Genomic DNA, 18,450 nt, shown 5'->3' with positions numbered 1-18,450 from the left:
TTCAAGTTATTCCTGTTGCAGTTACATTACCTGAATTTTACCGGGTTTAATTATGTCCTGTTTGTACAAAACTGCTTAATATTCAATATGCAAATACAATGTATATGTATGATATCCAACAAGCCCAGGATTGCCACATCAAATTTACCTCAAATGCTGGCATTCCGCTGGAGCATGGATTTGGAAAGTCTGAAGGCATCGGTACACATTTGGTGTCATCAGGAATTTGCACCGACCAGCTATTTGCAAACATAGCAATGTCTTCTGTATAGTCCTCTATTTCACACACACATACACAAAATATATATGTGTGTATTAGCATCACTTTACACAAATACAGTTCATCAACATATACTTTTTGGCCAAAAAGTTAAATTCAATACCTTTATAAATACCAATGATTGTCAGTGATATCAGACTATACCATTACTTTAGTATAAAAATACTTCATTGAACAAAGTGTAAGTACCAAACAAAAGTTCATGTCATTGAAGGGAAAAAGCAAACATCACTGAAGCAACATAAAGAGGCACTGAAAGTGAATGGTACAACATACACACCAGTAAAGCTCTCATTAGCCTAAGCGTGTTGTAGAGAGGAGGAAATACACCTAAAACCAAGAAACGTTAAGTAAAAGTTTGGTATGAAATTTTTCTGACAGCCCTTTCATTATATTTAAGATTAGTCAGAACCTTGCTAAAATCAAGTTTCCATTTTTGAGGTATACCACAATAAAATATATATATATATATAGTGAAGATTTCAGAAGACAGCCACAAAAACAATGAAAGACTGGAGAAGACACTCAGAGAAGACCAAGAAGTAAATCCATTTCATCTGAATATGATCAACAGTGTTTTTAAACATGCTCAAGACAGTTAAAGAAGCGCCATACTATCCTAGTGCTGTGCAGAGGCAAGATTCAGGCAGCGGCAGACAGATGGTTGGTGGTGAGCTTTCTGGGCTCTCTGTTTCAGATCAAGTTTCAATCATGTTAGCACCTGGCCTGAGAACAAGTTAAGGGCCTTGTGTGAAAATTAATCCTGCTCCCCCATTCAGCCAAAGGTTGAATCTAGGGGCGCCTGGGTGGCTCAGTGGGTTCAAGCCTCTGCCTTCGGCTCAGGTCATGATCCCAGGGTCCTGGGATCGAGCCCCGCATCGGGCTCTCAGCTGAGCAGGGAACCTGCTCCCTCCTCACTCTCTGCCTGCTTCTCTGCCTACTTGTGATCTCTGTCCGTCAAATGAATAAATAAAATCTTTTTTTTAAAGATTTATCCAGCTCACCTCATCGTCTCTGATATTGCTGGAAATGTTCCACTGAACAAAGCATCAGCCTGGCCCAATATACTCTTTTTTTTGAAGGTGTATTTATTTATTTGAGAAAGACAGAGAGAGAGAGAGAGGGAGCTCCTGTGGGGGAGGGGTGGCAAAGGAAGAGGGAGAGAGAATCTCCACCTTATTTCCCACTGATTACAGAGCTCCAGGCTGTGCTAGATCTCTGAGCTCATGACCTGAGCTGAAATTAAGAGTTGGATGCTTAATCAACTGAGCCACCCAGGTACCCCTAATATATATATTTTTTTTAAAAAAAGGGGAAATCTGATGTTATTTTTTTAAAAAGAGAGAGCCCATGTTCATGCCCATGAGAGAGAGCTGGAAGGGGAGAGAGAGAGAGAGAATCCTAAGCAGCCTCCCTGTTGAGTGGGGAGCTGACATGGGGTTGGATCTCATAACCCAGAGATCATGACCTGAGCAGAAACCAAGAGTCAGATGCTCAACCAACTGAGACACCCAGGCGCCCCCAATGTTACTTTTAAGTAAATCTATAGTCACATTTCATTTCAAAACATCTTTTTTGAAGAGTCTGTAGGACCAAAAATACTACCTGAAGGCCCACTAATTTCAATATCTATGCACAAATTTTAATATAACTAAACAACCTGGACAGCCCCTTAGAGTTCACTTTAATTCCAGTTTATAGCTACATATTTATCTATTTTTATGACATCATAATAATAAAAGTCCCAAAAGCTGGCTATAATGAGGCTTTAAATCTATATCGATTGGTTGTCTGGAAGACTGCAAAACTAAATTTAAAATGTTTCACATAGGGGCGCCTGGGTGGCTCAGTGGGTTGAAGCCTCTGCTTTCGGCTCAGGTCGTGATCCCGGGGTCCTGGGATCAGGCCCCGCGTCGGGCTCTCTGCTCAGCGGGGAGCCTGCTTCCTCCTCTCTCTCTGCCTGCCTCTCTGCCTACTTGTGATCTCTGTCAAATAAATAAATAAAATCTTAAAAAAAAAATGTTTCACATAATATATGCTACAAGTAAAGTGATTTCTTGTGCATACTGGAAAATTGCAAGGGGTAATTGGTGAAGGGCAAGGAGAAGAAAGGGAAGAGAAAAATATCAAGCATTTGTCTAATATTTTAAGTTTTAGTACTACCCATAAGAAGGAAAAGGCAGAAAGAGGGAGGAAAATGAGTTAGGTTACTATGTTGGGAAAAACAAGAGTAAGCCAGGGCATCTATTTTGATGTGTAGCTAGCTATAAACATGAATTATGGAACCAGAAGCTCATTGAGACAATCAATTAAAATATTTCTATATCCACGGAAATTCTGAAAAGCCTCGTTTCTTTGTGAAGTCATCCCTGAAGAATAGAAATGCAGGGAGAAATACAATTTTAATCACTGTTAAGAAACTGTGCGTTCAATGGCTTTCAATCAAACTACCTTAGTGCCTCTGAAGTTTTATCTAATCAGCAAAGAACAGGCTGAGTTTCAAAAAACCGCTAGGTAATACGGCTAAAGCTAAAGGTAATACGGCTCAACTGTAGACATGTTCTTGCATTATTAGAATAGGAGAAAATTGGAGGGCAAGTTCCAGTCACATCCTTACAAGTTATTGTTGTTTTTTTTTTTATTATTATTACTCTGCTTCACACTGTGCACCAAATTAAACTATGAAAAATCTGAACTCTCTCTTCAGGCTCTTCCTACCAACTTTCCAGGGTCCTTCTTGCCTTCTGCCAATTCAATCGTAATTCAGTCCACTCACCGCCTGCCGGTCCTCTGCCACCCAGAATCTGCTAACACTCTTCCGCATGCCGCCCAGGCATCTCACCATTTTATGTTCCAGATTATCAAAGGCTGTCTGACCCTCAGCTCAAATCCTTACCTGAGTCCCTCTTCCTCTAGCAAGAGCAGATGCTTTGTTCTAGCCTCACCTCTGTACCATATTCCCCAGACAACCCGGGAGGAAGTTGCCCGCAACAGTCTTTTCTAACTCTAACACGGAGAACTGAATTGAGTATTATTTTCTTCATGAAGCTTTGACACCAAAGAAAAAGAAATCAATAACAACCATCTGATTGATCTGCCTGAGTCCAAAACCCTACTTCCTAATAGAGTCTCAAGACTCCAAGTTTATGAATTCTGTCATTCTCAATATCCAAATGAAAACACTAGTTCATGATGATCTCAATACTGTACATCCATGTGGTGCTCACAGACTTTTGAACACTTTCACTTACGTTTTCTCATTTGATGCTCAAAGGTTAGGAAGCTCCCAGGGTCTTTACTATTATCTTCATTTTACATAGGAGAAAAATCGACAGCTTGGAACCCTGTTCTGTACTCTCAGTGCTAGTAAACTAATCCTGACGATGCATTATCCATCTTGTGTAAAATGTTTGCATTTTAACAAGAACCTCTTAAAACAATGTCTTTAACTAAATGTTTTCCTATTAGCTCCATTCCAGGCTACTTGAGAACATCTGGAGATGATTATAAATTAGCTAAAACGTATTCAGTATTCATTATGTGCCAGACACTGGATTACATATTGTACATGGATTATCTCAGTTAATCCTTGCAACTCCATGCTATTATTAAGTCATTAAACTAAGAAAGTTTAATATGTGGCAAAGAAGGATTTGAACCCCACAATCTGACTCCAGAACCCACCCTCTAAGTAGGACTTTCACTGTCTCTAAAAACACATGGGGTGACACTTCTCTGTGAATTGTATACTATAAAACATACATATGACATAGCATTTTTACAGGTTAAGTCAGTTTCTCACACATTCATCTAAGCATGGGATTGGAAGTCAGTAAGGTCTGTAATCCAACCCTGATAATACCATTTACAAGCTGTGCTGTGTTGGGTACATCCCCTTGAGTTCTCATTGTACAATTAAGAAAATGCCAGCCACCTTACAGGATGATGTAAGTGTTGGGAATAATATAGCTACATGTTCATATTAACTGTTACTATAAATAGTATCAAGGTATATTGTTATTATTACTGACAACACTATGAACTCAGAATAATTATATCTCTATTTTACAGCTGAAAATAACTGAACATCAGAGAAATTAAATGAGTTCCCTCAAGTTACACAACATGTAAGCGTTGGAGGAAGATTCACAGTCTAGAGTGCTGATATTAAGAACAGTATTCTTTATTGGACCTTGAAATGTGGACCTAACTTGTAACTGTGTCCTGTGATTCTTATTCTGTATCCATTCCACACTAGTATCTAAATTGAAAGAGAACCCATTTTTAATGGCACACTGAGATTAGTTTCATGACTTAGTATAAGTAGATAAATGATGGTATGTACATCATTATACATGATAAAAAAAAAAAAAAACCTTTCCAAGTTTTCACTCAGCTTTTATAAGTTCTATTCACATTATTATCTTTACAAAATCATTATTTGGCAGTCAATGAATTCATTCCTATGAAGACTAGATGCAAAATATCTTTTGTCCATAACAACCATCTGATTGTTTGTTTCAAATGGGTTTGAATCACTAAAAGATAAGCCCAGACAAGGGAGGAGTCTGTTTTGTTCACTGATGTATCCCCAAGCTCCTACAACAGACACAAAGTCAATGTTCATTTAATATTTGTTACATGAGTAAGACTTGTATCTTAATTTAGTAAATGTAAACTAGCTTATGGTTTTTGAAAATGACACAAACATATTTCTTTTTTCTTTTTTTTTTTTTTTCACAAACATGTTTCTATTCAGTCTTCACTTAAAATCACTGTAGCAGGCAAGTGCTAGCTTCTAATTTTAACCAACCTGGGATAAGTTGCATTCTTCTGGATACAAATAGCTTGATCAGTGAGTGAAGAGGACCACAGAAGTACCACACATTTCTTCCACTGCACTTACCTTGTTGAATGATAAAATCATCAGATTGAATGTCATTGTAGTTTCCACATAAACCACACGATTTCCCTTTATGCTCCTGAGACAGTTTGAGGTAAATTCCAGATATTCCATCCCAAGCCAATGAAAAACCAAAGGTTGTTTTCACCAAAATGTAGTCAGCTAGTTTCTCAATGAAAACCTGCCCAACAGTCTGAGGCAACGTTAAACTTGAAAAATAGAATAAAGGCAATTTAAGAGTTATGATGACGAATTCATTACACATGATAAATTTCTTTCTTCAAGTGACTGAGAAGTAAATAAAATATCATTATTATTCAAAATTACTGAATGAACTATGCAGCTAGATTTCCCAAGCAGCCATTACAGAGGAAATCTCAACATTTTGGAAAAATTCAATATCGAAATAAAAAGATAACCAAAATTGGTACCTGTTTTCCCCACTGGTAAAGATTTTCTGCATATAATTGGATGTTTTATTCAACTGACAAAAAATACATTGCTGCTAAATATCAATAATTTTATAAAACTGGAAGATAACCGTGTCTATTTAGAATAATGAGAGCTTAAATGTATTTATTTTTATCTAGAGAGTACAAGATAATCTAAAAATGCTGGACAATTTTGAAGTAAGGAGAAACAATGGTGCAAATAGGTAAAAACACTGAGTTCAGACTTTGTCTAATTTTGTTTTAAACTTGCCTGTAAGGAAATAGGAGCTTCTATCTCCAAAATGTCACCATGGCAGAAGTCATTGTTTTCCAAAAGAAAAACATCTGGGCATGATTAATTAGAATTTATATTTTTAATGCTTCAAAGTACATTATTAGGAACATAAAATACTTTGTTCTACAGTATTACATAGGGGTAAAAGTCAAATTTTTTTAATTGGATATAATTAAGCCTATTTAAACAACAGTCACATTGAATATTTAAATTCCTGTTCCAATGTCCAGTCCTTCCACTTTTCACAAAGAAATAAGTGGGAAAAATGAGAGACTTGAAGAAAACTAAGCAACTGGACATTTTAAAAGTAAATCACCTAAAATACTTTTGAAAAGTCACTGATCTCCTTCCATCCATGAAAATTACAGAAAAGAGTAGGCACTAAGAATTAAGAAAATGGAAGGAAAAAATCATTTTTATTAAAATAGCCATGCTAAGTGAAACTTAAAAACTATGAGTGAGGAGGGAGGTTAGTTAGTATGTTCATACATTAAACACTTCAAATTAGTGAGTTCCTTTCAGAAAGAGTATGCTCCATGGAATAAAAATTACAAAATCAAACTTACTCATTAACAAAATGGTAATTCCCAAAGAAACAATTCAAAATATCTGCAACTACTTGTATAGAGCTGGTTGCAAATCACTTTTTTATGCAGAATTAGTTTTAAGAATAAAAAAATAACTAAACTTTACCCTGAAGGACAAATATGACTGCAGCTATTACCGTAACTTCTTCTTATTAAAAATTATAAGCATGAGAAATTCCTATTAAATTCACAGTAAAAGTCTATATGAGTAATGTCATTTAAATTTGCAAGTTTATAAAAGCTATGCTTGAAAAAAGTAAATCACATTTTATAAAGATATTTCTTTGCTACAGAATGTTAAGTGTATGGAGATACAGTTGTTCTGCTGTGGATATTTTTTGTTTTGGTCATTTATCATTTGATTCTTTCACAGCAAATTTGATGAAATACACAATTTTTGAAGCTAGAAGATGCCTAACTATGATTATCCAGCTGTGTATAACATAAAAAGATGCTAGTAGAGATGGGGGATAATAGTAAAAATTACATTATCTACCAGAAATTTAAGAAAAACTCCATGTAACCTAGTCAGGAAACATTCACAATGCAAACTAAAATGAATGTACAAATTAATGCTGAAAATTATTCATGGATTCATATGTACCAAAACCCTTCATTTCACAGGCGAAAGAACCAAAGTCTAGAGAGGTAAGATGCAATTTGCAGAGACTTGCACTTTTGATTTGATTTGATTTTGGCAAATATTTCTCTAACACCTGCTTTGAATTAGGCCCTAGGCCAGGTGCAGTATTAGTATAAGCAACTTAGCTGAATAATAAGAAAACCATCTTTCTTCCATCATACAAATCATACAAATGGAATCTCTCATACAAATGGAAATCCTCGAAGAAATATTTTCTATGAGATTTAACAAAGAGTTAGTATTCCTGAAAATCTACTTGAAAGGTATTTTTTTTTGAAGTGTATTTTTGTTTTATAAGACATAATAATTTTTTTTAAAGAGCTCATTGTGTTACCCCAAATCCCATATAAGGAATTCTAAATTACTATTTAAATTCAGCTGCAAAAAATACATATGCAGTTGCATTATTTATCCCATTCAAAAGGCACAGGTTTCTTTTCTAAGAAAATGAGAAGTACAGAACCCAAATGATCAAGAAAATAAGCCTGAGAGAGGTGAGAGACTGTTTGGGGTCCCCTGACCGTGACAAAGCCTAGGTCAGTGCTTGGCTGCCTGGTGCTTCATCCAAAACCCTTCCTGCTATCGCCTGCTGCCTCTTGAGGAGTCCAAACTGAGAAAAAAGTACACAGGTTGGTAAGACTGGCAAGGATCCCCAGGGTTCAAATGAATTCTAAATGACAGACAGAATTGTCCCATCCCACATTTTACTTTTTCTGGCATAGCTCAGCCAAGAAATCTTAAAATTGACTAATTCTATAGTTATTTAGATTAGAAGGTGGATTATTCCACAGTATTCCAACCTTACATATGGAAAACCTTTCTTCAAACTAATAAACACCGCCTTCCCCCAAACTCTCAGGCCTTATTCTTGGTAGCTAGGAAGGCAAAACTGGGCCTTTCTCTGCTCTATTCAAGAAAGCCAGTTATTTATTGGCTCTGAATCTTGGTCAGAATACTAGCGGAAAGTCTCAAGTGACACCCAAGCCTCATTCGTACGCATTTGGAAAAGACTTCCACAGGTTTAGTTATACTTTAAGTAACTGCGAAGGAAGAAAGGAAGGGGGGGGGAGGGGAGAAGGGAGAGAGGAAGTGGGGAGGGAGGAAGAAAGAGGAAGAAAGGAAGGGGGGAGGGGAGAAGGGAGAGAGGAAGTGGGGAGGGAGGAAGAAAGAGGGGGGAAGGGAAGACGCAAGAAAGAGAGAAAGAGAGAAGAGAAGATTTAAGAAAGAAGGCAAGTATAATTGAAGAGCTGAACTATGAAGATTTCTCCTGAATCTCTTCTATAATCGCATCTGTACCTGTGCAAACCTAAGTGTATCCTACACAAACATTAGGGAGGTAAAACTGGTTAGGTTCTGGTCACCTGACTGGCCTCAGAGCTTGCTGAATTTTAATGTCTGTATGATATAACTTTAAGGTTATTGGTTGACAGAAATCCTTTCTTCTACTCCCCATAATTCAATTTCAAACATGACATGTTCGGTGTTATTTTCATTATATCATTGATCATATCTTACCTGATTCCATCCTTTTTTATTTCATGCCCATAAATACGAATTTCCTCTTGGTCGGAAAAGAACAAGCTGATTGACCGGTAACAGGAATACACTGAACCATAGCACTTAGGGCTATTATGAACCTTGAAGGGGCGAAAAAATAGAAAGTGTTGGAACCAATAAGATATGTAGGCCTTCATTTGAGTTCCCAGAGTCACAATGTCTGTTTACAGTTCTACAGCAATGTTAGACTAATGCCACTTTACAAAATTACAAACATTTAGGATTTTCAAGAGGAAAAAAAAAAGATTTATCAAAGAAATTGGACAACAAAATCAACTTTTTAGAGTACAAGATAATTCAACATTTTTTAAAAGATTTTACTTATTTATTTGACAGAGATCACAAGTAGGCAGAGATATAGGCAGGCAGAGAGAGAGGAGGAAGCAGGCTTCCCGCTGAGCAGAAAGTCCGATGTGGGGGACAACAAAATCAACTTTTTAGAGTACAAGATAATTCAACATTTTTTAAAAGATTTTACTTATTTATTTGACAGAGATCACAAGTAGGCAGAGATATAGGCAGGCAGAGAGAGAGGAGGAAGCAGGCTTCCCGCTGAGCAGAAAGTCCGATGTGGGGCTTGATGCCAGGACCCTGGAACCAGGACCTGAGCCGAAGGCAGAGGCTTTAACCCACTGAGCCACCCAGGCACCCCTCGGCATATTTTTTAAATAAGCTGAATGTTTGTATGTTGAGTCTCAACATTCTTTTTTTCTCTTTCAAGGTTTTATTTAAATTCAAGTTAGTTCACATACAGTATAGTAGAATTTAGAGGTAGAATTCTACAGAGGTAGAATTTAGTGATTCATCAGTTGCATACAACACCCGATGCTCATGACTTCAAGTGCCCTCCTTAATGTCCATTACCCAATTACCCCACCCCCACCCACCTCCCCTCCAACAACCCTCAGTTTGTTCCCTATAGTTAAGAGTCTCTTATGGTTTGCCTCCTTCTCTGTCTTAATCTTATTCTATTTTTCTTTCCCTTCTTCTATGTTCATCTGTTTTGTTTCTTAAATTCCACATATGAGTGAAATCATATGGTATATGTCTTTCTCTGACTGACTTATTATTTTAAAGATACCTGGTATGCACTAGAAAAAAACTAATTCTGACAGGAAGACAGTCGAGCACCACAAAGAAACACATTTGTAGTTTTCATGTCCATGTCACGTTAGAGACTCATGAAATGGAGCTCTATACAATGCAATACCTAGAGGTCGCAAAAGTGACTAACAACCTCACTAAAAATAAAATTGCTCTAAAAATAAAAGAATATTTTAGGAAAGACAAAGTTTACTTCTCAAAATTTGATGGGAAATTTAGTTGAGGGAAAGAAAGAGAAAAGGAAGGGAAGAGAAGGAAGAAGAAAGGAAGGAAGAAGGGAGGGAGGAAGAGAAAAAGAGAAAGAGAATAAAGAAAACAAGGAGAGAAGAAAGGAGAAGAATGAAAGATTACCTTACTCTATTCCAAAGTTAATTTCAAGGGTTCAAAAAGTAAAGTATAAATATCTGACCACAGTGAGAAGAAATTTATGGAGCTAAAGAGTTTGAAGAAAAAAAATTAGTGATTAGAGTATAAAAGTGTCGCAAACCAAAAAAAGGGGATAATTGTATAGATAATAACTCTATACAAATGTACAAAGATGGGCACCTGGGTGGCTCAGTGGGTTAAAGCCGCTGCCTTCGGCTCAGGTCATGGTCTCAGGGTCCTGGGATCGAGTCCCACATCGGGCTCTCTGCTCAGCAGGGAGCCTGCTTCTCTCTCTCTCTCTCTCTCTCTCTCTGCCTGCCTCTCCATCTACTTGAGATCTCTCTCTGTCAAATAAATAAATAAAATCTTAAAAAAAAAAATGTACAAAGAGGAGAAACAAAATCATAATAAACTACTGGGCTCAGGTCTAAATAATATTTATATGAATTCATATATACATACATATATGTGTAATATGTAAATCACAATAATAAACCACATATCATTTAACCTGAGATGACAATACAACTCTGTAAAGAGGAGGGAAGGAGAGTGTGTGTGTGTGTGTGTGTGTGTGTGTGTGTGTGTGTTAGGGGCAGGAAGGGGGACATAACAAAGATGATTCCATTTTCTGTAGTAGGAAATGACTAAGGCTTAACTTGAAAGATAAATAAATAATAACATATTTGGGCATGTAATGTAAAAGCCAGAAGAAATCGCTTAAGGAGTTGAAGCAATTGCCTTTGGGAGACAGATTTTAGCTAAGGTTGGGAGTGAAAGCAAGCAGGGGCTACATTTTTGCTTCACATGCCTTAGATAAGTTTTTAAAACTATGTACAGGTATTATTTTCATAAAAGTAAAATTAAGTTGAAAAAGAAAATGATCAGGAATAGAAAGGGATATATGCAGAAAGATGTTGATCAATGTATGTATTAAAAGACTGAAAAGGGGTGCCTGGGTGGCTCAGTGGGTTAAAGCCTCTGCCTTCGGACCCTGATCCCAGGGTCCTGGGATTGAGCCCTGCATTGGGCTTTCTGCTTAGCAGGGTGCCTGCTTCCTCCCCCTTCTCTCTCTGCCTGCCTCTCTGCCTACTTGTGATCTCTCTCTCTCTCTTTCAAATAAATAAATAAAATCTTAAAAAAAAAAAAGACTGAAAATATATTTTAAATTCTAAATTTCCAAAACAGGGCTTAAGTAAAGATTTTGAATATTCCATAAATTGGAACAAAGATAGCTAATAAAATTTTGGTTTTTCAAGAATATTTGACATGGAAGAAAGTTCTTAACATAATTACCAGGTGAAAATCTCAGACAGAAAATTATACATAGTCGGATTTCAAGATTATAAATGTGTTTAAAATTCAGAGAAAAAAAGAGTAGAAGAAAATATGTGGAGCCATTAGCAGTGCTAACTCTATTTTAAAATTTTTATTTAAATTCTAGTTAGTTAACATACATGGTAGTATTGGTTCTAGGAGTAGAATTTAGTGATTCTTCACTTACATACAACACTCAGTGCTCATCAACCCTCTAGACCATCCCCCACCCTCCTCTAACAATCCTCAGTCTGTTCTCTAACCTTAAGAGTCTATTATGATTTGCGTCCCTCCCTCTCTTTTCCCCCCTCCCACATGTTCATCTGTTTGTTTCTCAAATTCCACATATGAGTGGAATCATGTGGTATCTGGCTTTCTCTAACTGACTGACTTTGCTTAGCATATTACTCTTTATCTTCACCCATGTCATTGCAAATGGCAAGATTTCATTCTTTCCAATGGCTGAGTGATATCCTGGAAAATATATGGAGGGTCCCCAAAAAGTTAAAAATAGAACTATCCTATGACCCAGTAATTGCACTATTAGGTATTTACCCAAAGAATACAAAAATACAAATTCGAAGGGATACATGCAGCCTGATGTTTATAGCATTTATTATCTACATGAGCCAAAGGATGGAGAGAGCCCAAATGGCCATCGGCTGCAGTCTATATTGCAGTAGTTCAAACACTATTTTTATAGACTTCTCTGAAATTTTTAAATTTTCTATAAGAAAAGTGAACTATTTCAAGAAGTATAAAAGACACACGAGAATTTTCTTGTAAAAGATTAGACTAACTTTTGAGTAAAACCACTTATATATCATCTTATAACTTGTAGCTTGTTAAGAGGTTTAAATTTATCAAAGGTGAGAACAGGGACACCTGGAAAGCTCAGTCGGTTAAGTATCTGCCTTAGGCACAGGTCATGATCTCAGGGTCCTGGGATCAAGCCCCACATTGGCACCCTGCTTAGCGGGGGGTCTACTTTTCCCTTCTCTCTGCCCCCTCCCCAACTTGTGTTCTCTCTCTCTCAAATAAATAAATAAAATCGAAAGAAAGAAAGAAAGGGAAAGGTGGATGAACTATTTCCATAATCAGGGGAAAGATGACATTTAAAATGAATGGATTTGTTGCCTAGAAAGAAAATTCCACCAGCTAAAACAGAGCCAAGTAGAAACAAAATTAGCTCTGGGAGCACAGTTCAGCATTGTGTGCTATTATCAAAGGATAGATTATCTAGTTGACACTTTATTCTTCAGAAGGGTGAGACCCTGGACAAGAACATTTCAATGAGGGAGTCAGAAGGTGTTTGAGTGATAAACCCAGTGAGAGAGTGGAGGAGAAACAGACAATAAGTGGCTGAAAACAGGAGCCCTGTAAATACTGAAGATGCTTGCCACTGACTTCCCTATCTAAAGACACAGAGGATTTTTTTTTTTATCTTTATGCCTCATAAGTTAACTTTCAGTAGATCTCATTTCCTTTCTGGGTCACAAGGCTCTTGTTGCTCTTAAAAAACTTCAAAGCCTACTTTTTAAAATTTGCACCACCTAGGAGAGGAGAATCTAGGCAACTTCAATTTAAGTTAGAAGGGAAAAAGAAAACAGAGGTTTCAACAAATGATGCCTATGGAGAGTTCTAGCTTTTGAACAGGATAGCACAGCTGTCTCGTGACTCTGCTTGGAGACAGCTAGAAAGTCAGGGCAAGAGAGTGAGACAGGGAAAGAGTCCTGACTTTTTTACTTCAACTAGAGCCACTCTGCAGCTTGCATTCTGAGCAGTCTCTTAGGAATTCTTCCAAATCAAGAGTTCAGCTAAACACTATCTCTCTGCACTCAATTATACAGTATGAACCAACCTAGTAAGTGCCTGTCTCTATGTCCTTGGGCCTTCCTTCTGTACTCCATTTCCTGAATGCCAGCCTCTGATCACACTAAGGGGTGCCTTCAAAAAAAAATTAATCCGGGGGAATATCACAATGGTAGCATCAGAAAAGAAATCTGTATGAGCAATTTGGTTAGCATCCAAACCCACGCCCTCTTCAAAATGTTTGAATACAATCTGAATAATGGGGATATGAACCAGAAGTGATATTATGACATTGTAATATAGACATTTTGCATTACCTATAACTCTCTCCCACACAGATCCAAATCCTTCTTCTCCCAATCCAAAGCTCCATCTTAATAAGATAGACTCAATTTAGCTACAAATTGGGTCCATCCCATTAAAAACGAATCCTTCTTCTTCCCCAGTCAGAGCCCCAAGTATTTGCACTATGATTATTATATATTTTCCATCATTTGTGCACACCTTTAAAAATATAAACTTTGCCAGGAAAAAAAAATCTTTAAGTTAATTATGCCCTAGGATCACCTACCCATACAGTGTACTGAGGTTCCAAATTACCACAGTCCTTTGCAAAAATGTAAGAACAGTTTCCTGGGAAATAATAGTAAATGCCATCAAAAGTTTCAAAGTGGTACTGTCCCCAGGTTTTGCAAATCCCATCTCTGCCATTGCCCATGTTTGGCACTGAAAAGAAATAAGACAATATTTAATTGAATAAAATAAATTATATCCTATTTCTGGCAAGGTTCAGTTATGGTAGGTGATTCCAATTTTCATGAAAATAAATATTTTCTTCTTTGGTGGTCAATATCGCAGAAAGAAACAACCAATATAAAATTTTCAGTTGTTCTCAAAACTATTAAACTCTCCTAAAGGAAAATATGGTTTCCAAGTTGCTTTGAAGAAAGGTTTTGTGTTAGAAACGTCTTTAAATTTTGCTTCCAGAAGAAGTTTAGAAGAAGTGAATAGTAAGGAAAATGATACAGTAAAAGAAGGTAACAGAGATAAAACAAACACAGTGGCATAGAAAAGAAAGAAATGTTACCACTGAGTGCCCTAAATATTTGCATAAGCAGCCGTAGAGTGTTCCAGACTCTGCAATTCTTTCAAAAATATCTCAATAGTATTCACAGAGAAAAATAACCATGACAAAAGAAAGATCATGTTTATATGTCTGAGACCTTGGGGTAGGGAGCATTAGTCATCCAAAGGATGCTGGAATTTAGGAATTCATAGCCTTAAACTGGCCAAATGTCAAACAATATTCATCTTAAATCATACAACTTCATTTCATATTGCCTTTGTGACTACCTCCCTTCTTCCCTTTGTGGATAACCCTCTATTCTATATTAACTTTCTAGGTCCTTCCCTTTAGAATAATATGGAAATCAATTACCTTTACCAAGCACTCAATATAAAACATTTTAATGCACGCTGCTGTAGGGAGCACAGAAATAAGGCACAATCATTGTCTTTGTGTGTGTGTGTGTGTGTGTGTGTGTGTGTGTGTGATTTTACCTAAATTTTTTAGCCTTGACCAACATTGTCCTTTTCAGGAAAAAACAGAGCAATTCATTGTTCAGTCTTCTCTGACAGTATGCCTTACCTCCGTTGCAGATTTTCACAGAATCCTGTACTTTCCTTTATAGCATGTGGTTTAAGTATAATGAATATGTATCTCTTATGCATTGTTTTTTTTTTCTAGACTGTAACCTCCCAGAGGGCAGAAGCATGTCTGTATTACTCACTATTGTATCCCCAGTGGCAGGTCTGGGATTTAGTAGGTACTCCATGAATACTTATTAAACAAATTAATATTTATCCTTACTGAGGTAGGAACCTATCCCAGACAATGTGGTTAAAAATGTTTTAAAGAACCCTCTGCCTTTGAAGAACTCTCAAAACTGTGTCTATTTTATATACAGAATGTCCAATTAATTCAAAGTAAGAAAAAGAGTGGCTCCAAATAATAAGTCTAATTTATAAAGCAGAAACAGAAACAAGTAAGGACCTGGTTTAATGGACTGATATCATCCATCCATGAAATGGAAAAAAAAAAAAAAAAAAAACCTGAGGAAGTAGTAGAGATCAGTGAGAAGGGAAAGTGGACATATGCATTTTCTTTTACATTATTTCTAAATTGTCTGAATGAATTAGGGACACAAGTTAATGCATAATACGACTGCCTCAATTCCCAGTGCATGAACACTGATGTAGCCAATTACACCTTAAAATTCTCCTTGACTTATAATTCTCTCAAGTAGCCCTGAAACTTACCAATCTGGCACCGTGTCCCAAGTGCCTGAAATATTTGACAGTCACATGTACCAGTCTTAGAACAGAAAGCTCCGTTAAGGCATTCATGAGGACAAGAACCTAAAGGACAAAAAAAAAAAAAAAAAAGTTATCTTCTGGTGTGCATCAATTCTTATAAACATAATATGTCAAGATTTAGCTTGGACTAACTGTAACCATTATTAATTCAAACAGAACCCTAGGCTTCTTGCCTTGATGAGCTAAAGAATTAAGCCCATCGAGTCTCTATCTAGTTCATTTCATTATGTGTGCTGTGAAACAAGAAAGACAAGCTTTCACATCTCAGACTACCCTGAGAGCAAAGGTTAGCTTCCTTCAAGCAATTGAAAGGTCAAGTTCCCATGTAAGGAATCCCTGTCCCAGATGATGAGAACCAGAAATGAACAAGCTGCAGAAGATTCCATTGACGGAGTTTGGCTCGGCTGCACGTCCAAAGGGTTCCATCTCCAGGAATGAGTGTTGTCTTAAAGAACTGTCCATTGTTAGCTCAGGGAATCAGACAAAGTATTTAAAAAACCCAAACAGAAACTCTCATTTCTGAGAAGAAGAATTAAACATTTTTTTTATTAATATGTAATGTATTATTTGTCTCAAGGGTACAAGTCTGTGAATCATCAGTCTTAACACGATTCACAGCACTACCCATACCATATACCCTCCCCAATGAAGAATAAAACATTTCATTCAAAGTGTGTGTGTTAATTAATCTTCAGGCTCCATTAAAAATAATACATTCTTTCTGACCCATACTTAATTTTAATGGGATCTAAACCAGCCATCACCAAAAATATTCTTTTTCGTGGAAAGAAACACTGCCCCAAAGGATTCTGTTGAAAGAGGAAGCAAGAGACCATGAGCTTCTGAGTAAGTTTTGAAAATGCAAATGAACCACAGTGAAAACTTTCCCTCTAATAAGGAGAGAGGACAAGGAGCAATCGGCAAATTTCAAACAGGAAGAATTTAAAACAGGAAGAATTTAAGTAACACATCAAGAGAATGAGAACACATCTTCGAGTCTCCACAAAGTGGTACCTCTTTGGACTATGTTAAGGTCGTGGAAGACAGTTAACTGGCTGAGATGATTAAACACAATTCTGCCCAAGTCAAGAATTAGAAAACGCCATTGTCTTTCTATCTTTAAGATCCACTGAGCTAAAATATCTCTTTACACTGAAACACCTACAAGTCTCTAAGGACATCTTAACTGAGGAAAAATGAGCTGTTTCAATTTCGATCATCAATATAGGTAAAAATTTATGTTTTTCACAAATTTAAGTGAAGTTTCTTCCCCTTTAAATTTTATCTTAGATCACAATCTTACACTTTTTACAATAAATAAACAAATGCCTAAACACCTAGACAAACACATGTATCTCCTTCAAAAATTTATCTACAAGCCCTGTTTATTCTCCTGAAAACAACTATCAATCCAAAACTAGCCAGGAATTGCTATATTTTGAGTAAAATGAAAAAATTGAATTAAAGTTCAAGTTCTCATGAGCATTTTGCTTAATGAAAATGGGAAATGGGTAAGTAAAAATAAGGAGGCCAAGGAAACAGGAGCCAGGAAATGATGCAGAAAAAAATCGTTTGATACCCAGATACTTCCTGATCACAGATTTATCAGCCTACTTTAATTGTTTAACCCTGCTTCTTTCCAAACGTAATTCAAATTTCTACATGAAGTGAACTTAACTGTTCCCATTATTACCACCCTGGCTCAGCTTCCTCCGTGCATTAAATGGCAATAGTTAATTCAGTATATCCCTCAAAGGGGACTTTCAAGAAAGCAAATACAAAAACAAAGGTGTGACACCGACCTTTTATTTTGCTCTCACCCCAATTAATAGCTTCATGGAAGAAATATCTTGAAGACGTTGCTTCCAACTTTGAAAAACAGAAATAAGAATTCAAGACAGTTAAATTATTTAATTCAAGCCCAATAAGCAATCAGGAAGTCTGGGAAATAGCTACAGAAACAGAAATTATGAATTGTTGACTCTATTTTGTTGGCTTCTGGAGGTAACAAAGGAGGCTCCCAGAAGAACCCTTCGTGGTTAGAGGACAGGATCTCAAGGTTTGGTTTTACCTCTTACCTGACTTTGACGAGTCTCTGTCCTCTCTGAGCTCTTTCTTCTCCTGACTCCTTGTCCTCCTTGAAAAAGAACCTCGGTGGATTCTAATATTTACATTAACTAACTGCTTTGCCTACAGAAGAAGCTCTTCTCTGATATTTCCAAGCACAGATGGGGCTGGAGAAAACACATGGGGCTGATGGACCAACAGACGGGGACGTCCACACTGCCTGCAGAGCCATCTGTGAGGACACCAACCACAGAAGCTTCTGCTGCTACAGAGGGAGTGTCCCCCCTCAGTCTCCAAAGAACTGACACTTTGAAGTCCGTAGAATATTAAATGTATCTTTTTATAGATTTCCCACCACTTTAGGGTAATGGTTAAGAGTATGAATTATGGGATCAGAGAAACCTGGTTGAGAGTCCTAAGTCTTCCAGTCCATATTCTTAGACAAGTTCCCTAACTCTTAGCAAAAAGAAGTTTTCTAACCTCTTAGCACCTTCTTTCCTTGTCTGTAAAATGGGAATGATGGGTACCTACTTAATTGTGCAGTTATGACAATAAATTCAAATAATGTATGTAAAAATTTTGGTGTAGTGCCTCACATAGAAAGAATTAGCAATAAAGATATTTATATTAATCTAAGCAGTCCTGACAAACCTTAAGATTTTTGGAAGTCAATAGAGCTTACTAGCAAATAACTGTGGATTACTGAAACTAA

The 18,450-nt window shown here is 36.8% G+C and overlaps 1 protein-coding gene across 2 annotated transcripts in view; it reads right to left on the bottom strand.

Annotated features, from left to right (window-relative positions):
• OTOGL (otogelin like) overlaps positions 1-18,450 on the bottom strand; it is a 133,176-nt gene that overhangs the window by 108,980 nt on the left and 5,746 nt on the right. For both annotated transcript variants that reach the window (XM_059186420.1, XM_059186421.1), the window contains exons 4-9: positions 17,474-17,540; positions 15,615-15,713; positions 13,867-14,021; positions 8,655-8,776; positions 5,187-5,392; positions 149-276 (exon numbers count right to left, since the gene is read on the bottom strand). In XM_059186420.1, the coding sequence (XP_059042403.1) occupies positions 149-276; positions 5,187-5,392; positions 8,655-8,776; positions 13,867-14,021; positions 15,615-15,713; positions 17,474-17,540 (777 nt within the window). The remainder of the gene's footprint in view (positions 1-148; positions 277-5,186; positions 5,393-8,654; positions 8,777-13,866; positions 14,022-15,614; positions 15,714-17,473; positions 17,541-18,450) is intronic.

This window comes from Mustela lutreola, chromosome 8, assembly GCF_030435805.1.
Source record: "Mustela lutreola isolate mMusLut2 chromosome 8, mMusLut2.pri, whole genome shotgun sequence".
NCBI lineage: Eukaryota > Metazoa > Chordata > Mammalia > Carnivora > Mustelidae > Mustela > Mustela lutreola.
This window is presented reverse-complemented; position numbering and strand designations above follow the sequence as displayed.